Raw genomic sequence first — 21899 nt, forward strand, 5'->3', positions numbered from 1 at the left:
GGCTGAGACAGGAGAATGGTGTAAACCCAGGAGGCGGAGCTTGCAGTGAGCTGAGATCCGGCCACTGCACTCCAGCCCGGACGACAGAGCGAGACTCTGTCTCAAAAAATAAATAAATAAATAAATAAATAAATAAATAAATAAGATTTTATTTTTGTGCCTTTGTACCATTTTTTGTACCTAGATAACTGGACAAATCAGACAAAAATGTATTTATTGCTGGATGAAAAGTCCCAATTTTTATTAAGACAATTATGGCTACTATAATTATACAATAGTGGGAAATACTATAAATGGTTATTATACAATAATTATGATGTTATTGTTGAATTAAAGATTGTGGAGATGAAGTATTGCCATGAATAAGGACAATAATCAGTCTGCAAATTGGGTCTTTAAAAATAGGCTTCACCAGTATGAATGAGTGAAAAGATTCGTGACATTAAACCCACTATTGTGGGGGGAAAAAAAAGGAGAACTTACAAAGAAATCATACTTTCTCAGGGGTACAAGACTGAGTCATATAATTTTTTTTCTGGATTGTATTGACAATATCAATGAATCCCTGATATTTAAGCATACAGAACATACAGAACAAAAGAAGGATATAGCAGTAAAGGGGCGCAAATGCACAAAGTAAATACAAGTTGCATATCCCTTATTTGAAATGCGTGGGACCAGAAGTGTTCTGGATTTTAAATTTTAGAATATTTGCATGTACATAATGACATATCTTGAGAATGAGACACATGTGTAAACATAAAATTCATTTAAATTTCATACATATCTTATACACATAGCCTGAAGGTAATTTTATACAATATTTTTAATAATTTTGTTCAGGAAACAACATTTTGACTGTGGTTTAACTGCGATTCATTACAAGAGGCCAGGTGTAGAATTTTCCTCTTGTAGTATCATGTTGGTGCTCAAAAGCTTTGAGCTTCGGAGCATTTTAGATTTCAAATTTTCAGATTAGGGATGCTCAACCTGTAGTATAAAAGTAGAATCTTAGGAAACTTTTTAAGTAAAACTTCAATAAAAAGGATTCTACATTCTTGCTATATTCTCATCTTTCTATCAACTGGTTTTTTTAAAGCAGCCAATCTGCACATGGTGACACAGTGTTGAAACTGTGTTTATTAATACCCACTAGACAATAACTTTCATCAGCATGTTTATCTTAGTTCTACAGATTACTTGACATAAAGGAGCACATATTTTAGAATTCGAGTGCTATGTAAGAATCTATTTTCTGTTACCTACTAAGTAGCATAACCAATCTGAATCCCAGTTTCCTCATTTATAAAATAAATGTAATTGTTTTTCTAGTGCCCAGCTTACAAGGTTGTTGTAAGGATTCAATGATAGAATTCATGTGGCTTTCAGCACAGTTCCTGGCACATAGTGAACCTTTGAGAAAGTTTAGCTGTTATCACTGTTACTATTATCCAACTTATCCTCCACAGCACTATCTTTCTATTTACTTTATTTCCCTAGAATATTTGTGTAAGTCAAGTTAATCTCTTTTTCTAGACTTCCTTTGTTACCGAAGGGTATGTGCATAACAACTGGCACAGGTGTTTGGTGTGATCCATGACAATTTAAGAAAACAGAGTTCAGCAAACTCACTCGGGGACGGAAATCCTGAATCCTGTTTAACAAATGTGCTAGCTCACTAAATGAAATCAACTCTTTCATGTGTCTCAAATTAGCCTCTTGGAATGGAAATGTTACCATAATTACCATTTTGACTTCAAAACTGAAATATATTACATATTTTAATTGTTTCTCCATCCTGATTTCCAACTCGTGAGAAGAAGCCAAAACCTTCACACCCCTCCTGTGTGCTGTTGTCTCACCTTCTCTTAGGGAGAGAGGAGGTTGTATTCTCTACTTCTAGAACCATCAGTTTTCAGAAAGTCACATTCTCTTTCTGCATCACCTATCTTCAACCTTTGAAGGGTCTCTCGCCATCGTGTCTGGAAACTAAGAATGGCTCATAAAAATCCTGGTCTGGGAAACAGTGTTTGTGGTCCCAGCTCTGTCTTGTCTGTAGACTAGACTGGCAGTCACATCTACTGTGACTACCACTTCTATCTGGGTGGAGCCCCATCTGATAGTTCCCGTGTGTTAAGAGGAAGATATGCCAACTTGCCTTTGGGATACCTTTGCCCTTTTGCCAGTGAGAATAGGAAGGAAGAATTGTAGTAAGGAGTGAATACATCAAGTTGATTCAGTCTTAAGCAAATGTTATGTAAGCATATTTCCTTAATAGTCGTAAACATGATAGATATTACTACCTTAGCTACTTCAGGAACATATCTAGGTTATCACAAGATGAAGAAATTGTTTTAACTGACAGTCAAAAAGAAAGGAGAACCCTTAATTTTTCTCTCTGAAAAGAACAAAAATTAAATTTACACCAGTAGATGGAAATTATTCTTTTATAAATGATATCTTTTTATGCATATATCACAATCTAAATTAATACTGATTTCATCCATAAGTATAAATACTTGATATTTCCTGAAATTCTCTTTTCAACTTGAATTCTCCATACAATTATACATTAGAGAGGTATGTTAATTTCAGTAAACTAATAGACAACATGTGGTAGGCTGAGTTTTATCTTCTTTTAAAACTACTCTGCATTCTCCTGCTACATACATTTCCAAAAAAAAAATCACTGGTTCATTGTCACTTTCTTGATAAAAAACCATCTGTAGCTTTGAATTGCCTAAAGGAAAATACATTTTATTATCCACAGTCAGCCTTTTCATAGATTAAATTCTACCCAATCTGGTCCCAAACTTTCCTTCGGAATTCCCCATTGTTGTCTGATCAATTGTTGTTGTCATAAAGGATTATTTTCTCTGCCTTTTCTTTTCTTCTTCCAACATATACCAAATATACATATAGAGAAAATGAAATCAAATCTATAACATAATTATATTATCTTTTCTTTGTTTCTGTTCTGTGTGATCTTACACTTTTCTGAAAGTGAACATTTTAAAGTTGCTTGGGGATTATAGTAGCTTGAGCTCTTCTTAGTGACTAGCTTCCAATGAATACAATATGGGAGAAGTGGTGAAAAGTGACTCTCAAGAGTAGAATATAAAGAGGATTTTCTCCTTGCCTTCTCTCTTACATCACCTTCCCTGGAAGAAGTCACCTGCCATATCATAAGGATACTCAATAGTCATATGGGAAAGGTCCTGTAGAGAAAATATCAGACCTTCAACTAACAGCCAAAAAGGAACTGAAACCTCCTGCCAATAACCATGAGATTGAGCCTTCTTAGAAGCTAATCCTCCAGCCCCAGTCAAGAAAACTGTAACCTCAGCTAACATCTTGACAGCAACTTCGTGATTGACCCTGAACCAGAACCACTCAGCTAACTTATTCCCAAAATCCTGACCCACAGAAACTGTGAAATAATCAGTGTTTATTGTTTTAAGTCACTGTTTATAATTCTAGATTGTACACTGTTTATGTTTCTTGTTACTTTGAAAATAGATCAGAATCATCAAAAGTAATGCTGAAGAGGCTGAAATCTGGCAATGAATAAAAATAAAATAATACTTTGCCTTTTTCCCTTCCCCGTTCTCCATCTCTGGGGACTTGGAGGTTACCTTTATATGAAAGGAAATCATGTCTAAAGAGTATAGGCTTTTTTTCCTTTTTTTTTTTTTTTTTTTTTTTTTTTTTGCAACTGAGTCTCGCTGTTTCACCCAGGTTGGAATACAACAGCACAATCTCGGCTCACTGTAACCTCTGCCTCCCAGGATTAAGCAATTCTCGTGCCTCAGCTTCCCAAGTAGCTGGGATTACAGGTGTGCATCATCACACCTGGCTAATTTTTCTATTTCTAGTAGAGACGGGGTTTTGCCATGTTGGTCAGGCTGGTCTCGAACTCCTGTCCTCAAGTGAACTGCCCACTTCAGTCTCCCAAAGTGCTGGGATTACAGGCGTGAGCCACTGAGCCTGGCAACAGTATATACATTAAATTACTTGTTATGGTAGTCATTTTTCTATTCCATTGGTTTGGGTTCTAATTAAGCAACTCAGTGTAATTACTTCATATTTAAAGCATAAGAGCCTGATACTTTTCAGAGTCTACTGTCCTCTGTCCTCAGTCACCAGGTACCTTGTTTCCTTGTTTGGGATGATCTTTCTTCCTACCAAGCTAAATTTTACATCTCAGTTAAATATATTTTAGGTCCAAACTCTTTGACAAAGGCTTCCCTGATCAACCTTCCTATTGTAAAGCAAGATTCCCATTTTGTAAACTTGGCATACGGCACTTTGTTTTCGTATTTTTGAACACATATTAGTTACTTCCTGTTTTTAATTCTATTTGAGTACATGCTATATCACTTTGTTATATTTATCTTCCCATGCCTTCCCATCTTCTCCATGCCTTCATGATTCAGGACACTTGTGTTGGGCATGGTTAATTTTTTTTAATTATTATTATACTTTAAGTTCTGGGATACATGTGCAGAACGTGCAGATTTGTTACATACGTATACACTTGCCATGGTGGTTTGCTGCACCCATCAACCCGTAATTTCCATTAGGTATTTCTCCTAATGCTCTCCCTCTCCTAGCCCCTCAACCCCTGACAGGCCTCAGTGTGTAATGTTACTCTCCCTGTGTCCATGTGTTCTCATTGTACAACTCCCACTTATGAGTGAGAACGTGTGGTGTTTGGTTCTGTTCCTGTGTTAGTTTGCTGAGAATGATGGTTTCCAGCTTCATCCATGTCCCTGCAAAGGACATGAACTCATTCTTTTTTATGGCTGCATAGTATTTCATGGTGTGTATGTGTCACATTTTGTTTATCTAATCTATCATTGATGGGCATTTGGGTTGGTTCCAAAACTTTACTATCATGAATAGTGCTGCAATAAGCATACATGTGCACGCATCTTTATAGTAGAATGATTTATAATCCTTAGGGTATATACCCAGTAATGGGATTCCTGGATCAAATGATATTTCTGGTTCTAGATCCTTGAGGAATCGCCACACTGTCTTCCACAATGCTTAAACTAATTTACACTCCCACCAACAGTGTAAAGGTGTTCCTATTTCTCCACAATCTCCCCAGTATCTGTTGTTTCTTGACTTTTTAATGATCACCATTCTAACTGGCATGAGATGGTATCTCATTGTGGTTTTGATTTGCATTTCTCTAATGATCAGTGATGATGAGCCTTTTTTCATATTTTTTTAGTCATATAAATGTCTTCTTTTGAGAAGTGTCTTTTTATATCCATTGCTCACTTTTTGATGGGGTTGTTTTTTCTTGTAAATTTGTTTAAGTTCCTTGTAGATTCTGAATATCAGATGGATAGATTGCAAAATTTTTCTCCCATTCTGTAGGTTGCCTGTTCAGTCTGTTGATAGTTTCTTTTACTGTGCAGAAGCTCTTTAGTTTAATTAGATCCCATTTGTAAATTTTGGCTTTTGTTGCTATTGCTCTTGGTGTTTCAGTCATGAAGTCTTTGCCCATGCCTATGTCCTGAATGGTATTGCCTAAGTTTTCTTCTAAGGTTTTTATGGTTTTAGGTCTAACATTTAAATCTTTAATCCATCCTGAGTTAATTTTTGTAAAGCATGAAGACAGGATAAGAGAAAAAGAATGAAAAGGAACAAAGTCTCAAATAAATAAGAGACTATGTGAAAAGACCAAACCTAAGTTTGATTGGTGTACCTGAAAGTGACGGGGAGAATGGAACCAAGTTGGAAAACACTCTTCAGGGTATTATCCAGGAGAACTTCCCCAACCTAGCAAGACAGGCCAACATTCAAATTCAGGAAATACAGAGAACACCACAAAGATGCTCCTTGAGAAAAGCAATCCCAAGACATGTAATTGTCATATTCACCAAGGTTGAAATGAAGGAAAAAATGTTAAGGGCAGCCAGAGAGAAAGGTCATGTTACCCACAAAGGGAAGCCCACCAGACTAGCAGTGGATCTCTAGGCAGAAACTCTACAAGCTAGAAGAGAGTTGGGGCCAATATTAAATATTCTTAAAGAAAAGAATTTTCAACCCAGAATTTCACATCCAGCCAAACTAAGCTTCATAAGCAAAGGAGAAATAGAGACAAGCAAATGCTGAGAGAGTTTGCCACCACCAGGCCTGCCTTACAAGAGCTCCTGAAGGAAGCACTAAACATGGAAAGGAAAAACCAGTACCGGCCACTGCAAAAACATACCAAATTGTTAAGATCATCAACACTATGAAGAAACCACAACAACTAATGAGCAAAATAACCAGCTACCGTCATAATGACCAGGTCAAATTCACACATAACAATATTAACCATAAATGTAAATGGGCTAAATGCCCCAATTAAAAGACACAGACTGACAAATTGGATAAAGAGTCAAAACCCATAGGTGTGCTGTAACTCATTTCACATGCAAAAACACACATAGACGCAAAATAAAGGGATGGAGGAATATTTACCAAGCAAATGGAAAGTAAAAAAAAAAAAAAAAGAAAAAAAAAAAAGCAGGGTTTGCAATCCTCGTCTTTGATAAAAACAGACTTTAAACCAACAAAGATTAAAAAAAGGCAAAGAAAGACATTACATAATGGTAAAGGGATCAATGCAACAAGAAGAGCTAACTATCCTAAATATATATGGTGTTGGGCATGGTTAATTTTATGCAGAAATGACAATGTTTTTGAGTCAATGTTACTTGCTCATAATATAGTTTCTAGGCACCAAAAACCCCATGAGCTTTTAATAAACTGAGATTGTTACTAATTTTTAAATTTGTAGAAAACCAAATCTGAAACATTTTCATGTGTTATTGCTAGTACTTATAAATAAAATGAGTGTTCTAAGTAACACTTCCATGCTTTAGTACAGGAACTGAAAGATAAATAACAAAAATGTTTCTCTCCATCTAGCAAGAAGGATAATGAGAGAAAGAACAACTGGTTCAAAAGGTAGTTTAAGGGTTTGTGTGGATTGCAACGGTCTAAACTATACATGGCTCTTATGAGTAATGGACAATAGGAAATGGCCTTGATTTAAAAAACACAAAATATTCTTCAGTTGAACACACTTTTTTATGGTTACATTATCTTTTGATGAAAATGAGGAAAATGTTTTTGCTACATACCACTAGATTTCCAATCACCATGACCATCATGAAGACAGTAAGGCACATGGTTTGGCCAGCGACCTCCATACAGTCCCACATGGTCTCTATCCACTCTCCACACAGCACGCGGAACACGATCAGGAAGGAGTGGAAGAAGTCATGCATGTGCCAGCGTGGGAGTTCACAATCATTGGAAATCTTGCAGACACATTCTTTGTAGCTCTTACCAAAGAGCTGCATGCCAACCACAGCAAAAATGAAGACGATGATGGCCAACACCAAGGTGAGGTTTCCTAGAGCCCCCACAGAATTGCCAATGATCTTTATTAGCATATTTAGAGTTGGCCAAGATTTTGCCAACTTGAAAACTCGGAGCTGGAAATAAAAGCAAGAACAGTGTTAATGCCCTGCATTTCTAAAAATATCTGTAATTTTATTAACAGGGCAAATGTACAGGTAACTGTTTCAATTATAAAGTGATGAATTATTTATTTGTCAAATGATTACTAACAAATATAGCAGTGACTTGCTACCATAGAGGGTTCTTTTTTTCATTTTGAAATGGTCCACACTGTAAATGAAATAATTAAATTATATAGTTTTTAAATTGACAGTTTAACAAGATACACCGAATTTTCAAGTATCCTACATAAGCATGTGTAAAATACACCTTTGTTTCTCCTTAAGGAATTAAGATATTTAAGATTGATGGTGGTTAATTAGCAGGGATCCAGTTTCAGAGAAGTAGAAACTCTCATTATTTTTAAAAGGCCAAAGCAGGTATAGTTTTCAGTGTACTTTAAATATCATGCTGAAATGCACAACTGAAAATAATATCAACACTTAAGTTACACAAAGTAGAAGCAGAAATCAACTAATTTCTTTGTCTTTAGACTGTTTTAATCTAGTTGTATTTTTAGCTTGCTGTAACTTCAGGCTATATTTTAAACATGTATTATATTCAAATACAAAAGTATTTAAACTTAAGTAAAAAGTTAAGCTTCTTTTTAACCTTTTTGTCTTCAAAGACTTAATTCAGTGTAGTGTGCAAATGTCTCTCTCGTTGTGTTTGACATATTGGTTGTATTAGCTTTAGAGTTCGCTGAAGTACCATTTATGGTTAAACAGCAGCAGCATTTTATTTCTGATGCTTCAGTAAATGTCAGGATGAGAGTAGTGCATTATTTAACAGCATCAGAGTGACCCAAAGGAGTAAATACATGCACCAAAGTATTTAATTTATTCCAGAGAATAATTTATGCAAAAGAGCCTGGCACATTAAGTAAGATTCTAATGATACTATGCTTCCTATTTCCCTTAACTGCATCACATTTTCATGAAGGTTTGCTAAATTTTTTTTAAGTTCTTGCCCATATTACTTGTTTTATCATTTTAAATTTTTGTTCTGTTTTTTGCATCCTTCTAGTTTCAAATTAGATTCATAACTACCTTTGAGGATTAGGGAAGGAAATATAGTTCTAAGGATTACAATTCAAATTTGAACGTTGAAAGCAGCAAGGGAAATTGTAAACAGATTTCATGAAAAAGTCTTCAGCCTAATCACTATTAAGGTAAATCATCTCTAGGAACGTGTCCTTAGTAACCATGTACAGCCTGTGTTATTTGAAAATAAGTCGCAAAAGTTAGAGCCAACTGAAAGTAATAGTATAATAAAACATATCAAACTTTCACTGGAAATATGTCAAGTGATATTTTATCTCTGAATTTTAAAATCTAATAGTTATTATAAAAGATCAAAGAAAGATACTTTCTTTAAAATTAACAAAATACAGTACAGTTAACTCTCTCAAAGAGTGGATTTGGTGATTTTCTGATGTGGCAGCAGTCATATGGGGAGCTCTGTTTGCTTATCCTTCTCCCTTGTACACTGTCCCCTGTCTTAACTCTTTCCTCTTCGGGGACAAGGTGAGCAATGAACAATTCCATAATTCCTTAGTCTCTGGCAGAAAGGGGAGCTCATCCTAGGTCCCAAGGAAGCTTTGTACACAGTTATGCAAACCTCAGATAACTGAGACTTGACTATGGTGTTGTTTAATTGTGATTTGAGTTTATCTGTGACTCCCTTTTTCCGCCTCTCTATTAGTCTTCCATTCAATAACTAAGAAGAGAAGTGTAGACTATTCATTTAAGTGAACTTTATTAAACCTATGATGAATATACAACTACTATCTGGTGGTATGGCAATCCAATTTGTTTTAGAAGTATATTCAAATAATATTATAATGATGGGAAATCTTGCCATTATTACTAGACGAGAAAGAAGACTAATTAATTACAAAGTACATTTTATGAACACTCCCAGTTAATTTACCAGCCGGAATGATCGGAGAACAGACAATCCTTCCACATTTGCCAGACCAAGTTCCATTAAACTAAGGCTCACAATAAAACCATCAAAAATATTCCAGCCTTCTTGAAAGTAATAATATGGATCCATGGCAATTATCTTCAGAAACATTTCTGCTGTGAAGATCCCCGTGAAAACCTAAATGAGAAGTGTAGTTCATTATATGAGCAAATACTCTTGAAACACGAATAATTATTGAGCAACTTAATTTACTCCCAACAAATATAAATTAAATTCTGATTTTCAAACATTCGTTTAGGTCCAACAACTTGGTATCCACAAATGCTTTGCATTCAAATCAATAATTGTTCACCATATATAATGTTTATCAAATGATAAAGAGTACATGGATTAAGTCAATAAAATTAATGTTATTTTCATATGAAAGGTGCAACTGGCTCATTGTGATCAATTGTTTGGCTCTGTCTCTGATCTTTCTAGCTCTCCAAAAACTTACCAAATGATTACCTGACAGTGCGGGCTTCCATCACCAAGCCCAATGGATTGGTCCCCTCCCCTGGCCCTGTAGATGAGACTGGTGCTAAGGAGACGTCATGTAAGCTGTAATAAACATGCTCACGGCTAGCTCTACAGATAGTAAGAACTCTTACAAAAAAATTTCCTTTTGCTGGCCAAAGGGAAGTAGTATTTTCCTTTCTCCATTTCTATAATCTACAACTATTTCAAACTCTCTCTTCTGCACATAACCTCAGCCATTTTTCCTTATGCCTTCCCATCTGAGAAGCATAGTCTCAGTACTTCAGCTTCTTAGAAGTGATGAAAGTCAGCCAGCCTGAACTTTATGTTTCCCTTTATCTACCAGACTACTTACATCCATAACTGTGCTTTGCCTTTCTCATCTTGTTAAAATGAAAGAAGTGCCCCTGTTTTGAGCTAATCTCTCAAATTGTGTTATGTGTTTTCCTTTGGACTTTGCAAGGAAATCATTCTCAGTTAACCAATTTTTCTACTACTGGCTACTTCCGGTTTTGTTTTGTTTTGTTTTGTTTTTTGATTTTTGGTTTTTTGTTTTCTGTTTTTTGTTTTTTTTTATAGAAAGTAACAGACACCGAGTCCTTCTCTCCCTTAAAAATATCACCACTGTCATCAGAGAAACTCTCCTTGCACTCTATTTCCCCTTCCAGCTGCCACCATTTATCCTTTCCTTATGGCCAGATTTCTTTCAAAGATCACATACTTGTCTACACTTGCTAGTTCCACTTCTTCAACTTACTCCACGACCCACCAAATGGCTTTAACAAACTTCACCAACAAGGCCGACATCACCAATAAATCCAAATGAAAATTTTAAACAATTATCTTGCTTACTTGCCCTTTTAGAAGTTTTGGGCATTGTTTTCTGTTCCTTCTTCATTGAAATATTTTCTGTCCTTGGCTCCTGTGATCCACACCTCCCTGTATGCTACTCACCTGATTTTCTTCCTCTAACAAATCATTCAATACTGGATTTATTCAGAATTCTCTCTGTCTACACCCCACTTACTTTAATTTTCCTTTTATAATAAGTTACATTTTTATAATAGTTTACATTTCAAAATCTATTTTTCTGTTCAAGCATACCTCCTAATCTCTAGAAACACATACCCACCTGCCTATTCAATACCTGCATTTGAAAGACTGTCTTCCAGGCATCTCAAATCCAACAGGTCAAAAATTCACCTTACTGCTTTTTCTCCACAGTTTTGCTTCTCTGCTGATATTTGCTAACTCAGTAAATGGAATCTCTCTCTACCTAGGTGGCCACCTCAGAGACCTGACAGCCTTAGTGACTTTTCCAAACATCTCTTGAATACTTCAAATTGAAACTCACCCATGTGTATATTACTAGACTTTTTTCTTTTTCATTGAGTAGGGCTCCATTGTTTGAAATGTCATGGACATTTAAACAATGTATAGCACTTTTTGTCTCTCTTCCAAGAAATGTTTGCCTACCCCAAGGTCTCAAAGATGTTCTCCCGTGTTTTATTTCAGATGTTTTATTGTTTTAGCTTTTTTATTTTTATTTTTATTTATTATTATTATTCTTTAAGTTCTAGGGTACGTGGGCACAACGTGCAGTTTTGCTACATATGTATACATGTGCCATGTTGGTGTGCTGCACCCATTAACTCATCATTTACATTAGGTATATCTCCTAATGCTATCCCTCCCCGCTCCCCCCACCCCATGACAGGCCCCGGTGTGTGATGTTCCCCACCCTGTGTCTGAGTGTGCTCATTGTTCAATTCCCACCTATGAGTGAGAACATGCAGTGTTTAGTTTTCTGTCCTTCTGACAGTTTGCTTAGAATGATAGTTTCCAGCTTCATACGTGTCCCTACAAAAGACATGAACTCATTCGTTTTTATAGCTGCATAGTATTCCATGGTGTATATGTGCCACATTTTCTTAATCCAGTCTGTCACTGATGGACATTTGGGTTGGTTCCAAGTCTTTGCTATTGTGAATAGTGCTGCAATAAACATACATGTGCATGTGTCTTTATACCAGCATGATTTATAATCCTTTGCGTATATGCCCAGTAATGGGATGGTTGGGTCAAATGGTATTTCTAGTTCTAGATCCTTGAGGAATTGCCACACTATCTCCCACAATGGTTGAACTAGTTTACATTCCCACCAACAATGTAAAAGCGTTCCTATTTCTCCACATCCTCTCCAGCACCTGTTGTTTCCTGACTTTTAAATGATCGCCATTCTAACTGGTGTGAAATGCTATCTCATTGTGGTTTTGATTTGCATTTCTCTGATGACCAGTGATGATGAGCATTTTTTCATGTGTCCATTGGCTGCATAAATGTCTTCTTTCGAGAAGTGTCTGTTCATATCCTTTGCCCACTTTTTGGTGGGATTTGATTTTTTCTTGTAAATTTCTTTAAGTTCTTTGTAATTCTGCATATTAGCCCTTTGTCAGATGGTTAGATTGCAAAAATTTTCTCCCATTCTGTAGGTTGCCTGTTCACACTGATGGTAGTTTCTTTTGCTGTGCAGAAGCTCTTTAGTTTAATTAGATCCCATTTGTCAATTTTGGCTTCTGTGGCCATTGCTTTTGGTGTTTCAATTATGAAGTCCTTGCCCACACCTATTTTCTGAATGGTATTGCCTAGGTTTCCTTCCAGGGTTTTTATGGTTTTAGGTCTAACATTTAAGTCTTTAATCCATCTTGAATTACTTTTTGTAGAAGGTGTAAGGAAGAGATCCAGATTCAGCTTTCTACTTATGACTAGCCAGTTTTCCCAGCACCATTTATTACATAGGGAATCCTTTCCCTATTTCTTGTTTGTCAAAGATCAGATGGTTGTAGATGTGTGGTATTATTTCCAAGGGTTCTATTCTGTTCCATTGGTCTATATCTCTGTTTTGGTACCAGTACCATGCTGTTTTAGTTACTGTAGCCTTGTAGTATAGTTTGAAGTCAGGTAGCATGATGCCTCCAGCTTTGTTCGTTTGGCTTAGGATTGTCTTGGCAATGTGGGCTCTTTTTTGGTTCCATATGAACTTTAAAGTAGTTTTTTCCAAATCTGTGAAGAAAGTCATTGGTAGCTTGATGGGGATGGCATTAAATCTATAAATTACCTTGGGAAGTATGGCCATTTTCACAATATTGATTCTTCCTATCCATGAGCATGGAATGTTCTTCCATTTGTTTGTGTCCTCTTTTATTTCACTGAGCAGTGGTTTGTAGTTCTCCTTGAAGAGGTCCTTCACATCCCTTGTAAATTGGATTCCTAGGTATTTTATTCTCTTTGAAGCAATTGTGAATGGGAGTTCACTCATGATTTGGCTCTCTGTTTGTCTGTTATTGGTGTATAGGAATGCTTGTGATTTTTGCACATTGATTTTGTATCCTGAGACTTGGCTGAAGTTCCTTATCAGCTTAAGGAGATTTTGGGCTGAGATGACAGGGTTTTCTAAATATACAATCATGCCATCTGCAAACAGGGAAAATTTGACTTCCTCTTTTCCTACTTGAATACCCTTTATTTCTTTCTCCTGCCTGATTGCCCTGGCCAGAATTTCCAACACTGTGTTGAATAGGAGTGGTGAGAGAGGGCATCCCTGTCTTGTGCCAGTTTTCAAAGGGAATGCTTCCGGTTTTTGCCCATTCAGTATGATATTGGCTGTGGGTTTGTCTTATTGTTTTGAGATAAGTCCCATCAATCCCTAGTTTATTGAGAATTTTTCACACGAAGGGCTGTTGAATTTTATTGAAGGCCTTTTCTGCATCTTTTGAGATAATCATATAGTTTTTGTCTTTGGTTCTGTTTATATGCTGGATTACATTTATTGATTTGCGTATGTTGAACCAGCCTTGCATCCCAGGGATGAAGCCAACTTGATCGTGGTGAATAAGCTTTTTGATGTGCTGCTGGATTCGGTTTGCCAGTATTTTACTGAGGATATTTGCATCAATGTTCATCAGGGATATTGGTCTAAAATTCTCTTTATTTGTTTTGTCTCTGCCAGGCTTTGGTATCAGGATGAGGTTGGCCTCATTAAATGAATTAGGGAGGATTCCCCCTTTTCTATTGATTGGAATAGTTTCAGAAGCAACAGTATCGGCTGCTTTTTGTACTTCTGGTAGAATTCGGCTGTGAATCTGTCTGGTCCTGGACTTTTTTTGGTTGGTAGGCTATTAATTATTGCCTCAATTTCAGAGCCTGTTATTGGTCTATTCAGGAATTCAACTTCTTCCTGGTTTAGTCTTGGGAGGGTGTATGTGTTTAGGAGTTTATCCATTTCTTCTCGATTGTCTAGTTTATTTGCGAAGAGTTGTTTATAGTATTCTCTGATGGTAGTTTGCATTTCTGTGGGATCAGAGGTGATATCCCCTTTATCATTTTTATTGTGCCTATTTGATTCTTCTCTCTTTTCTTTATTAATCTTCTTAGTGGTCTATCAATTTTGTTGATGTTTTCAAAAAACCAGCTCCTGGATTCATTGAGTTTTTGAAGGGTTTTTTATGTCTCTATGTCCTTGAGTTCTGCTCTGATCTTAGTTATTTCTTGCCTCCTGCTTGCTTTTGTGTTTGCTCTTGCTTCTCTAGTTCTTTTAATTGTGATGTTAGGGTGTCAATTTTAGATCTTTTCTGCTGTCTCTTGTGGGCATTTAGTGCTATAAATTTCCCTCTACACACTGCTTTAAATGTGTCCCAGAGATTCTGGTATATTGTGTCTTTGTTCTCATTGGTTTCAAAGAACATCTTTATTTCAGCCTTCATTTTGTTATGCACCCAGTAGTTATTCAGGAGCAGGTTGTTCAGTTTCCATGTAGTTGAGTGGTTTTGAGTGAGTTTCTTAATCCTGAGTTCTAGTTTGAGTGCACTGTGGTCTGAGAGAGAGTTTGTTATAATTTCTGTTTTTACATTTGCTGAGGAGTACTTTACTTCCAACTATGTGGTCAATTTTGGAATAAGTGTGATGTGGTGCTGAGAAGAATGTATATTCTGTTGATTTGGGGTGGAGGGTTCTGTAGATGTCTATTAGGTCTGCTTGGTGCAGAATTGAGTTCAATTCCTGGATATCCTTGTTAACTTTCTGTCTCGTTGATCTGTCTAATGTTGACAGTGGGGTGTTAAAGTCTCCCATTATTATTGTGTGGGTTGCTAAGACTCTTTGTAGGTCTCCAAGGGTTTGTTTTATGTATCTGGGTGCTCCTGTATTGGGTGCATATGTATTTAGGATAGTTAGCTCTTCTTGTTGAATTGATCCTTTTACCATTATATAATGGCCTTCTTCATCTCTTTTGATTTTTGTTGGCTGAAGTTCTGTTTTATCAGAGACTAGGATTGCAACACCTACATTTTTTTGTTTTCCATTTGCTTGGTAGATCTTCCTCCATCCCTTTATTTTGAGCCTATATGTGTCTCTGCACGTAGGATGGGTCTTCTGAATACAGCACACTGATGAGTCTTGACTCTTTATCCAGTTTGCCAGTCTGTGTCTTTTAATTGGAGCATTTAGCCCATTTACATTTAAGATTAATATTGTTATGTGTGAATTTGATCCTATCATCATGATGTTAGCTGGTTATTTTGCTCGTTAGTTGATGCAGTTTCTTCCTAACATTGACGGTCTTTTCATTTTGGCATGTTTTTGCAGTGGCTGGTACTGGTTGTTCCTTTCCATGTTTAGAGCTTCCTTCAGGAGCTCTTGTAGGGCAGGGCTGGTGGTAACAAAATCTCCCAGCATTTGCTTGTCTGTGAAGGATTTTATTTCTCCTTCACTTATGAAACTTAGTTTGGCTGGATATGAAATTCTGGGTTGAAAATTATTTTCTTTAAGAATGTTTAATGTTGGCCCCCAATCTCTTCTGGCTTGTAGAGTTTCTGCCAAGAGATCCGCTATTAGTCTGATGGGCTTACCTTTGTGGGTAAACTGACCTTTCTCTCTGACTGCCCTTAACATTTTTCTTCATTTCAGCTTCAGTGAATTTGACAATTATGTGTCCTGGAGTTGCTCTTCTCGAGGAGTATCCTTGTGGCATTCTCTGTATTTCCTGAATTTGAATGTTGGTCTTCCTCTCTAGGTTGGGGAAGTTCACCTGGATAATATCCTGAAGAGTGTTTTCCAACTTGGTTCCATTCTCCCCATTACTTTCAGGTACACCAATCAGACACAGATTTGGTCTTTTCACATAGTCCCATATTTCTTGGAGGCTTTGTTCATGTCTCTTTACTCTTTTTTCCCTAAACTTCTCTTCTCACTTCACTTCATTCATTTCATCTTCAATCACTGATACCCTTTCTTCCAGTTGATCGAGTCGGCTACTGAAGCTTGTGCATTCATCACATAGTTCTCATGCTATGGTTTTCAGCTCCATCAGGTCATTTAAGGACTTCTCTATACTGTTTATTCTAGTTAGCCATTCGTCAAATCTTTTTTCAAGGATTTTAGCTTCTTTGCAATGGGTTCGAACATTCTCCTTTAGTTTGGAGAAGTTTGTTATTACCAATCGTCTGAAGTCTTCTTCTCTCAACTCATCAAAGTCATTCTCCGTCTCGCTTTCTTCTGTTGCTGGCAAGGAGCTGCGTTCCTTTGGGGGAGAAGAGGCACTCTGATTTTTAGAATTTTCAGCTTTTCTGCTCTGATTTCTCCCCATCTTTGTGGTTTTATCTACCTTTGGTCTTTGATGATGGTGACATACAGATGGGGTTTTGGTGTGGATGTCCTTTCTGTTTGTTAGTTTTCCTTCTAACAGTCAGGACCCTCAGTGTCAGGTCTGTTGGAGTTTGCTGGGGGTCCACTCCAGACCCTGTTTGCCTGGGTATCACCAGTGGAGGCTGCAGAACAGCAAATATTGCAGAACAGCATATGTTGCTGTCTGATCCTTCCTCTGGAAGCTTCATCTCAGGGGGACACCCAGCTGTATGAGGTGTCAGTCAGTCCCTACTGGGAAATGTCTCCCAGTTAGGCTACTCAGGGGACAGGGACCCACTTGAGGAGGCAGTCTGTCCATTCTCAGATCTCAAACTCCATGATGGGAGAACCACTAGTCTCTTCAAAGCTGTCAGACAGGGATGTTTAAGTCTGCAGAAGTTTCTGCTGCCTTTTGTTCAGCTATACCCTGCCCCCAGAGGTGGAGTCTACAGAGGCAGGCCGGCCTCCTTGAGCTGTGGTGGGCTCCACCCAGTTCATGCTTCCTGGTCAATTTTTTTACCTACTGAAGCCTCAGCAATGGTGGATGCCCCTCCCTCCAGCCTCGCTGTAGCCTTGCAGTTTGATCTCCTACTGTTGTGCTAGCAGTGAGTGAGGCTCCATGGGCTTGGGACCCTCTGAGCCAGGTGCAGAATATAATCTCCTGGTGTGCCGTTTGCTAAGGCTATTGGAAATGCACATTATTAGAGTGGGAGTGTCCTGATTTTCCAGGTACTGTCTGTCATGGTTTCCCTTTGCTAAGAAAGGGAATTCCCCAACCCCTTATGCTTCCCAGGTGAGGCGATGCCCCACCCTGCTCTGTGGACTGCACCCACTGTCTGACCAGCCCCAGTGAGATGAACCTGGTACCTCAGGTGGAAATGCAGAAATCACCCATCCTCTGCGTTGTTCACGCTGGGAGCTGCAGACTGGAGCTGTTCCTATTTGGCCATCTTGGAACCTCCCATCTGTTTTAGCTTTTTTGCTTAGTCTACAATCCATATTGATTCTGGCATGTGGCATAAGATTGAATGGGGAGGTTTATTTATTTTCTGTACATTTATTTAAGTGTTCCTGATACTTTGGTGAAAATACTTTCTTTCTTCTATTTCCTTTCTGTAGTGTCTTTGTCAAAAAATCCATTGACATATAGTTTGGATCTATTTATGAACTCAGCATTATGTTCCATTGATATCTTTGTTTATGCCAATACTGTAGATTCCTGACTAGCACAGCTTTATAACAAGCCTTGAAGTCAGGTATGTTAATGTTTTCATTATTCTTTTATCAGTATTATTTTGGCAATTTTAAGCACTGTGTATATGCATAGAAAGTCATTTCAGCAATTTCTACAAAGAAAATCTGTGACATTTTTTACTGGGATTGGGTTGAATTGACAGATACATTTGGGTAGAATTAATTTCTTAATAATATTGAATCTTCTGTTGCATGAACATGGCATATATATTTCCATTTGTTTAAATCTTCTGTAATTATTCTCAGCCATGTTTCAATGTTTTTAGTGTAGGTGTCTTGAAATGATTTGTTAAATTTATTACTATATTATTTGTGTTTTTTGCTATTATGGCAAATAAAATATTTAAAATCATTGTTTATTTCTAATCACTGTTGCAAAGATTTATTAGGATTGTCTATAATACGATCATGTTGATGAAATAGACACTTCTACCACATTTCAATATTTATACATTTTATTTGTGTTTTTTTCCCCTTTACTTCAGTTGGTAAAACTTCCAGTGCAAAGTTGAATACAAGTGGTAAAAATTGACATATTTGTCCGTTTTCAGGGGAAAGCACTCCATTTTTCTAAGCAGCAAGAATTCACTACTTACACATCTCACTGATAAGTAAAATATTAGGTGTAGGATTTTCTTTCTTTCTTTCTTGCTTTCTTGCTTTCTTGCTTTCTTTCTTTCCTTTTTGTTTTGTTTTGTTTTGTTTTGTTTTGTTTTGTTTTGTTTTGTTTTGACAGAGTTTCACTCTTGTTGCCCAGGTTGGAGTGTGGAGTGCAGTGGCTTGATCTCAGCTCACTGCAACCTCCGCCTCCTGAGTTCAAGCAATTCTCCTGTCTCAGCCTCCCTGGTAGCTGGGATTACAGGCGCCTGCCACCACGCCCAGCTAAATTTTTGTATTTTTAGTACAGATGGGGTACTATGTACCAACTATGTTGGCTACGTCGGTCTTGAACTCCTGACCTCAGGTGATCCACTGCCTCAGCCTCACAAAGTGCTAGGATTACAGGCGTGAGCCTCCACACATGACTAGATGTAGGGTTTTCTTAAACATCCTTAACAACTTGAGAAAGTTACTTTCTATTCCTAGTTTACTGAGAGGTTTTCTCACGAATGGCTGGTAAGTTTTGTCAGATCCTTTTCTGCAACTATTGAGATGATCTTAGGCTTTCCTTTATTCTTTTAGAGGTAATATGGCCAATTAATTGATCACTTTTCAGATGTTAAATGAATCTTACTTTTCTGAGATAATCCCCACATGTTTAAGAAGTTAAGTATTTATTACCTTTTTCTCTATTGCTCTATTTTATTGATCATATTTTGCTAATGATTTTTTGCTTCTGTGTTCATGAGGGATACTTTCTTGTAATTTTTTATGTAGAATTAATATTGTAACACTTTATATAAAATGTTCTGGCCAGGCATGGTTGCTCCTGCCTGTAATCCCAGCACGTTGGGAGGCCAAAACGGGTGGATCACAAGGTCAGGAGATTGAGACCATCCTGGCTAACACGGTGAAACCCTGTCTGCACTAAACATGCAAAAAGAAAAAATAAAAAATTAGCCAGATGTGGTGGCTGGTGTCTGTAGTCCCAGCGAGTTGGGAGGCTGAGGCAGGAAAATGGCGTGAACCCAGGGGGTGGACCTTCAGTGAACCAAGATCGCACCACTGCACTCCAGCCTGGGCGACAGAGTGAGACTCCGTCTCAAAAAATTCTAATCTTTTCACATATTTCACACTTAACTATGTTATAAATCCCCACTTTAAACAATCAGTTGTCTTTTTAAAAAATTTACCACAGCAACAGAAAGCCAAATACTGCATGTTCTCACTTATAGGTGGGAACTAAACATTGAGTTCATAGGAACACAAAGAAGGGGACAACAGACACTGGAGGGTGGAGGGTGGAGGATGGGAAGAGGATGAGTATCAAAGAACTACCTACGGTGTACTATGCTTATTACCTGGGTGATGAAATAATCTATATACCAAACCCCTGTGATTTACAATTCATTTATGTAACAAACCTGTATATATACCCCGAACCTCAAATAAATGTGAAAAAAAATTAAGGACAAAAAAGATAGTCTTTCGTATTTACCCACATTTATTTATATCTAGTGACCATCATTCCCAGAACCAAATTTCGATCTGCTATTTTTTCCATTCGGCCTAAAGAACTTCCATTAACATTTCTTGTAGGGTAGTTCTGGTGGTAACAGCTTTTTTAGGTTTTTGTTTATCTTAAAATTCTTTATTTCATTTTAATTTCTGACAGATAGTTTCACTTTCTGTAGAATAATGGGCTTTTATTTCTTTATTTTATCTGGCCACCTTCTTCTGGCCTGAATTATTTCTGGTAAGATGTTAATCTCATGTATATAGTAAATATTTTTCTTCTCGTTGTTTCCAGAGCTTTTTGTTATTGCTGTTGTTTTCAGCAGCATGACTAAGATATGCCTAAGTATGGGCTTACTTTACATTTATCCTGTTGATGTTCACTAACATTTTATAAGGTAACATTAAGGTCTGTAAGTTAATATTTTTCACCGACTTTAGGAAATTTTTGGCCACTGTTTCTTCAAATATTTGCTCTGTTTCATTCTGTCTATTTTCTCCTTCTGATTCTCCCATTATATAAATATTTAGACTACTTGATATTATCCCATATTATAGTCAGACTCAGTTCATTTTTCCTTTCAATTCTCTAGTGTTCAAATTGGATAATTTCTATTAATGTGCTTCGAGTTAACAACTATTTCTTCTGACATCTGCAATTTTCTTTTAAACACATCCAGTGAATTTTTTATATTAGAATATGTACTTTTCAATTATAAAATATCTAAATGATTCTTTTTATAGTTTTCATTTTTTTTCTGCTCATGTTCTCTGTTTATTCCTTATGAGTACATTTTTCCTTTAAATTGCTCAACATATTTACAATAGCGCCTCCAAAGTCCTTTTTTGTTTATTCTAACAATTTGTTCATGTCTAGATCTATTTCTACATACTGCTTTAATCTATTAACTATGAGTCACATTTTCCTATTTCTTTGCATATCATATAATTTTTGCATATCATATAATTTTTATGTGACATGAATATGTTTAATATTGGGAATACTTCAATCCTGGAAATCTATTCTCTAGAAGTTAATACAGCATTATGAAAGGTGATATATACAAGAATGTTTATTGCAACATGGGGGTAAAGTATCTGGAATCAACTTGATTATCCATCAATAGGTGATTGGAAGAAAAAATAGTGAAACATGCCTACTATGAAATATTAGTATGCAATTCAGAGGCTTGTAATATATTCACAGACTTGTACAATCATCACAATTACTGAATTTTAGAACATTTTCATTACCTTAAAAAGAAGCTACATACCCATTAGTTAGTTGTTGCTCCCATTTACCCTAATCCCTGCTGCCTGGCAACCACTCATGTACTTTCTGTCTCTATGGATTTGCCTATTTTGAACATTTCATATAAATGTAGCAATATGATATGTAACCTTTTGTGACTGGCTTTGTTCACTTAATATAATGTTTTCAAGGTTTATTCATGTTGTAGATTGTAGCAATACTTCATTCCTTTTTATGGATGAATAACATTTTATTGGATGGATATTGTTTATCCATTCATCAGGTGATAGACATTTTGAATTGTTTTTAATTTTTAGTATTATGAATAATATTCTATAAGCATTCATGTGGAAATACGTTTTAATTCTCTTAGATATATATCCGAAGAAATTAGTAAAATTGCCAGGTCATATGGTAACTCTAACCTAAACTTTTTGGGGAACAGCTAAATTATTATCCAAAGTGATTGCATCATTTTATATTCTCAAAATAAAGAATAAGCATTCCAATTTTTCCACATCCTTGCCAAAAAATGGTATTGGGTTTCTTTCTGATTATAGCCATCTTAGTATGTGTGAAGTGGTGTCTCATTTTAGTTTTGATTTGCCTTTCCCTTAAAATT

General features: G+C 36.6%; 1 protein-coding gene across 3 annotated transcripts in view; it reads right to left on the reverse strand.

The window, feature by feature from the left end:
- The window catches only part of SCN2A (sodium voltage-gated channel alpha subunit 2), a 166017-nt gene that overhangs the window by 40744 nt on the left and 103374 nt on the right, over nt 1–21899 (reverse strand). For all 3 annotated transcript variants that reach the window (XM_010365307.2, XM_030916179.1, XM_010365306.2), the window contains exons 15-16: nt 9463–9636; nt 7149–7505 (exon numbers count right to left, since the gene is read on the reverse strand). In XM_010365307.2, the coding sequence (XP_010363609.1) occupies nt 7149–7505; nt 9463–9636 (531 nt within the window). The remainder of the gene's footprint in view (nt 1–7148; nt 7506–9462; nt 9637–21899) is intronic.

The sequence above is a fragment of the Rhinopithecus roxellana genome, chromosome 14 (assembly GCF_007565055.1).
Source record: "Rhinopithecus roxellana isolate Shanxi Qingling chromosome 14, ASM756505v1, whole genome shotgun sequence".
NCBI classification, from domain to species: Eukaryota; Metazoa; Chordata; class Mammalia; order Primates; family Cercopithecidae; genus Rhinopithecus; species Rhinopithecus roxellana.